The following is a 5,579-nucleotide window of genomic DNA, read 5'->3' on the forward strand; positions in this document are numbered from 1 at the left end:
AGGTAAAACGAGAGTGGAGAACGATTGCTGTGATGGAGGGATAGATAGACAGACAGATGGGTGGATAGATGGATGGATAGATAGACAGACAGATAGATGGATGGACAGATAGATAGATAGAAAGAGGAAAGAGGGCGGTGGTAGAGTAGAGGAGAGCTCTGTGGATGGACAGAGGGCAGAACTAATCCTTAAAGCTGTTCCAATGATAAGTCCCTTACACACACACACACATACACACACACACACACCACACACACACACACACCACACACACACACACAGACACACACACACCACACACACCACACACACCACACACATACAGACACACACACAGATGATAATCAGTACAGTACAGTTAAAAGCAGTAGTATTTGACATTCCAGCCCACTAACACTAGAGAGAACATGTCACGTGTTCAAACTCCTCTCCACCTAGGGTTGAAAGAGTGGCAGAAAGGGGTAGAGAGGGAAGAAAGAGAGAGAGAAAAAGAGAGAGAGAGAGAGAATTATCTCTGGTATTCATTTTGTTTTTTACCGTCTTCTGTTTGTGCTAATGTTTGCCTTGTGTTTGCCTGTCTGTTGTGGTTGCTAACGGAAACGGAACTGACCTGATGACGTCACCTCATCGTCACCGCGGCAGCAGCTTGCCTTTTTTACTGAGGCAGACACACACGTTACCGGGCACGGCTCTCACTCACACACACACACACACACACACACACACACACACACACCCTCAAACGGCCAAATAACACCCCGACAGCCTATGACAGCTGTCATTCAGCCCAAAAAATAACCTCCGATAACATTTCTGATTGGTCCCTGGTGAGAGCAGAGCCATGTCATGTGACGTGGGTCTCTCCTGACATTTGTGACCTGTATGTGTTTGCACTCCTCCTCTCCTCCTCTCCTCCCTCCCTCACTACGCCTCCCACCCACCTGTGACTATGATTCCTCTTTCAGAATCACTATCAGTGACCAATGAGGACTGACACTTCCGGTATGTGGTACACGCCATTCTACACCACCACCACCATCATCTTCATCACTAGTATCTTCACCACCCCGCCTTTCACTGCATGTCCATCCCTCCCTCCCTCCCTCCCTCCCTCCCTCCCTCCTCTTCTTCTTTCATTTCCCCCTAGAGCACTCTCCCTTATAACGTTTGGCTTTCTTAGCATCTGCACGGACACACACACACACACACACACAATACACACACGCACACAAGTGGAGCGTACATACAGCTCGGCGTGTGTGTGTGTGTTTGTGTGTGTATGCCACGTTGATTTGGTTGAAATCGTTCAAATGTTTATTGACTTTGTTTCTGTCAGGTTTTGAGTGTGTTGATGAGGAAAGGTAGAGGATGCACCCAAACACCCCTTGAAATGAGAGACTGTCTATACTTTATTATAACAGCATTCAAGCAATGGACCACACACACACACACACACACACACACACACACACACACCACACACACGCGCGCGCACACACACACACACACACACACTGGGCCCTGCTAGAGCTGCCAATTAGAGGTGAAATGCCAGAGGTGAAGGGTCATGGGTATGTGTCAGTGTTGTGCGTGGCCTCATGACATCCCACCCATCTCCAGCTGTGTGCATCTCCAGCTCTAGTTTGGTGTTGTGACACCTTGTCTTTGTCCTCCATGTCTGTCTGGTCATAGAGCTCAACTAGAGGTCAGGCTTAGCTGTCAGAGAGTGTGGTTGGAAAGAGGCTTAAAAAGGCCATGTCTACTATGTAGGTGGATACTGCCCCCTAGCGGCCAGAAATCGTAACCTTTTTTTAATTTAGAGTCGGCCGCTAGATTATTCCATAGAGTTATAAACACTAGAGGGAGCACTCCCCCTGACTGAACGGTGATGACCAAGCTTACTAGCTCTAGTTGACTACTTCTATTCTATCCTTTCTATTCTATCCTTGTTCCTTGGTTGATACTGGAGGTGGGTCACTCACCACTGCCCTCTACTGGGCTCTTGTAATTAGCTCACCCTAAAACCCTGGTGGTTTTATCAGTGAACTGAGAGTGTTTGAGGCGTTCATGTAGAATTTGTAGAGTGTCTCTATTCTGAGTGGGCTGTTGAGGGAGACCCAGAGGAAGCATGGGGGGCGTGTGTGAAGGTATTCAGACCTAGAGGAGGTGCTCCATGCTAGTGTCAGACCTGTAGCTGTGGCGTCTAACTGTTGTCTCCCACATTGTCCTTGGTGCTGTGTATATGTACAGTGTGTCTTTGTGTGTGTGTGTGTGTGTGTGTGTGCGTGCCTGTGAGAGAGAAAGAGAGAGAGAAAGAGAGAGACAGAGAGAGAGTGAGAGAGAAAGAGAGAGAGAGAGACAGAGAGTGAGAGAGAGAGAGAGACAGAGAGAGAGAGAGTGTGTGTGTCTGCGAGAGCGTTGTTCTGAATACAGGACAACTTCATGTGAATCTGCGAGTACGTACTTCATTGTGGTGTGAACCGTACGTGGAGGTCAGTCAGTACTGCGTGTCTGTGACTGTGTGTGGGGGGGGGCATCTCTCCCAACTCATCCCTGTGTTCTCTGTGTTTTGTCTGTCCCTCTGTGTCTCCATCTCCATCTGTGTGTGTGTGTGTCTGTGTGTGTGTCTGTGTGTGTGTATGTGTGTGTGTTCCCACGACAGCCGAAGACCCCCGCCCTCACCAACCCACTAGAGTTCAGACCGACAGACCCCCCCCCCGTGTCCCTCCTCCGCCGCCCTGCCTCCACGGGAGGGATCCAGGATGCCAGAGAGGCCTGCCACCTGCCCACCCACCTGTACCCGCCACCCCCCCCACCAGACCTCACCCCTCCTCTATCTTCTCCTCGGCACACACACACACACAGACATACACACTCATACATACACATTTTACTCTCAACAATACGCACAAAAACTGTAGACGCACATGCACACGCATGCACAAACACACACACACACACACACACACACACACAACATTTCTTAGGGAATTCTGTGTCAGCTCCAGCACAGTTAAACCTCACAGGGGTGTGTGTGGGTGTATCCAGCAACTAAGAAAAAAGAGGCTTTAGGAACAGTTTCTCATCCTGCGCCTCAAAACGGGTGTCCCTGTTTGCTGACTGTTTGACCTCCTTTTCTCATTTACCGGAATACTTCATTCCTGGGATCATTTCGAACGTGGATAATGATCTTCTTTCTGTGTGCTGTGTTGTGTGTTTGTGTGTTGTGTGTTTGTGTGTTGTATGTGTTGTTGTGTCGAAGCTCTCAGTCCAGGGAGAGTTAAGATGCATTATTCTGGCCAAGCGGGTTCGGACCAGAAGGGATAACTGCATCTTGGTTTACACAGCAGCGTTCTTTGTTTTGGTTTTTAGATCTTCTGCTATGATCATGATCCATGCGTGTCCTCAAAGTCACAGGCTAGGACACACACAGACACACACACACACACACACACACACACACACACACACACACACACACACAGACACACCCCCCCCCCCCCACACACACACACACACACACACACACACACACACACACACACACACACACACAGACACACCACTTCCAAGCCTGATAAAGGTTGACGATGGCCTTTGTAATCCCGAAAAACATCCAAAGAGAATCCAGATCCAGATCTGTGGTAGTTTGTCTCAGGTGTGAGTCTTCCTGTCCCAATGCTGCTGTTACGTTGACCAATCAGAGCCGTGTTTCCTCCTGACCTATCTGACCAATCACAAACTGTTGTTTCCTGACCTCTGGCTTTGAGGACACGCCCCTCTCTCTCTCTCATTAACCCTTCACTTGTTATTAATCTTAATCTTAATCCTCCTCCTGATCTCTGGCTTCATTTTTGTCCTCTTTGCTCTCTCCTTTTTTTCTCCTGTTTTCCCCTCTGTTCCTCCATCAGCCGGCCGAGCAAGGGGGGGGCCCTCTTGCCCTGAGAGCCCCCTGCCTCCCTTCGACACCTAGAAGCCCCCCCACCCCACACCCCTTTACCCCCACGGGACCCCCTAAGAACCCCCCTCCCGCTAAAACTCCACTCCTCACTATCACTCAGCCCCCTACACTGAGGAACGATGACTATCCACCCCCCCCCCCCCACACACACACACACACACACACACACACACATATTATCACTCACTTTACAAACCCTTCAGACCGAGACCTCACCTGCTCTCCACAACGACCTCTCTCAAAGGCAGAGAGGAGTGGGGGAGCAAAAGAAAGAAAGAGAGAGAGAGGGAGAGAGAGAGAGAGAGAAGAACCCACCGACCCCTCCAGAGGCTCCTCGTACCCTCTCTCAGTCACTGATGGATAGACGGGGGGGAGCATCTCTCCCTCCTCCTCCTCTTTCTCCTCCTCCTCCTCTTCCTCTTGTTCTCTATACTGTTGGAGGAGGAAGGACCTATGGAATGTTCTGGAAGCGTGTCTCTGTGTGTTCTACACTCTGCCCTGTTCTCAAACCACAGCCTCGAGGCCTCTCGTCACTGTGAAAGGCCTCGCACTTCAACTGTATGTTTTAATGATGATGATGATGATGATGATGATGATGATGATGATGATGTGTTGTATGACTGCAATGGCACAAACAAACGAAACAAACGTGTGTCGAGACTAACTAACCCACTGTGTGGCGGTATGGACCAGTGTAGAACACCTTCCTAGTCCCACTCAGAGACTCAGGCTGTCAGTGCCCTAAGCCCAGCTTCATGCCACACAGTGCAGAGGTGATGTAAACCAAACTGCCCCCCCCTTCCACCCCAGTATAACCTGTGACCCGCCCCCCAACACTGCCCCATTATTATGACATCAGTCTCTATGTCCCTGTCCTAGTCGCCACACACACCTACTGGGGCGTGCGTACTTCCTGGTATGACGTGGCGTATTGTCCATGCGTACTAGGTAGGGTGCAGGCAGGGGAGGCCGCTGGAGGTAGAGATCGGAGGATAGACGGGCTTGTTGTAATACAGGACAACAGAATGAGGTTTTCAAAAACACGACGGCTGTTTGATACCGTTCCTCATCCGACGCCGTGCGTTACAACGAGCCCTGCTCAACGTCTACCTCCACCAGCCTCCCTCCGCTGAGAGTGTGTGTGTGCAAGTGTGTGTGTGTGCAAGTGTGTGTGTGTGTGTGTGTGTGTGTGTGTGTACTGGGACAGAGACCTCCACCTCCTCTCTTAACCTCCTCAACCGACCAGAACCACTCCCTTCACTAGACAAACTCAGTACCTACGCGAGGCGGGATCTAAATAGAAAGTGCAATATCTTATGTTCTCATTGGACGTCTGGGCTACAGCCGTCCGACCAATCATATCAGACTCAAGAGTAGAACCTCAGCCAGGGAGGAGGAGGAGGAGTCAGAGACAGGGCGGCCATGTTTGAACACTTTCAAAATGCATCCGTCCCTCCCTTTCCTCTCCTTGAAGTGATATCACTGATTTGAGAGTATGTGCCGCGGAGTTTCTGCTTTGGCTCACGTGGATAATGTGAGATATCAGTGATTTCTTCAAGGAAGGATGGATGGATGGATTCATTTTCGACGTGTTCAAACAGGGCGCAGAGCCAAAGAT

At 50.1% G+C, this 5,579-nt stretch overlaps 1 protein-coding gene across 1 annotated transcript in view; it reads left to right on the forward strand.

The window, feature by feature from the left end:
• The window catches only part of dnm1a (dynamin 1a), a gene marked incomplete at both ends in the record, with an annotated part of 74,961 nt that extends 72,268 nt beyond the window's left edge, over window positions 1–2,693 (forward strand). The window contains 1 exon segment of the mRNA XM_080528351.1: window positions 2,663–2,693. Within this exon segment, the coding sequence (XP_080384477.1) occupies window positions 2,663–2,693 (31 nt within the window).
• Window positions 2,694–5,579: the final 2,886 nt, after the last annotated feature.

Source organism: Nansenia antarctica, assembly GCF_963989245.1.
Source record: "Nansenia antarctica genome assembly, chromosome: 4".
Lineage (NCBI taxonomy): Eukaryota > Metazoa > Chordata > Actinopteri > Argentiniformes > Microstomatidae > Nansenia > Nansenia antarctica.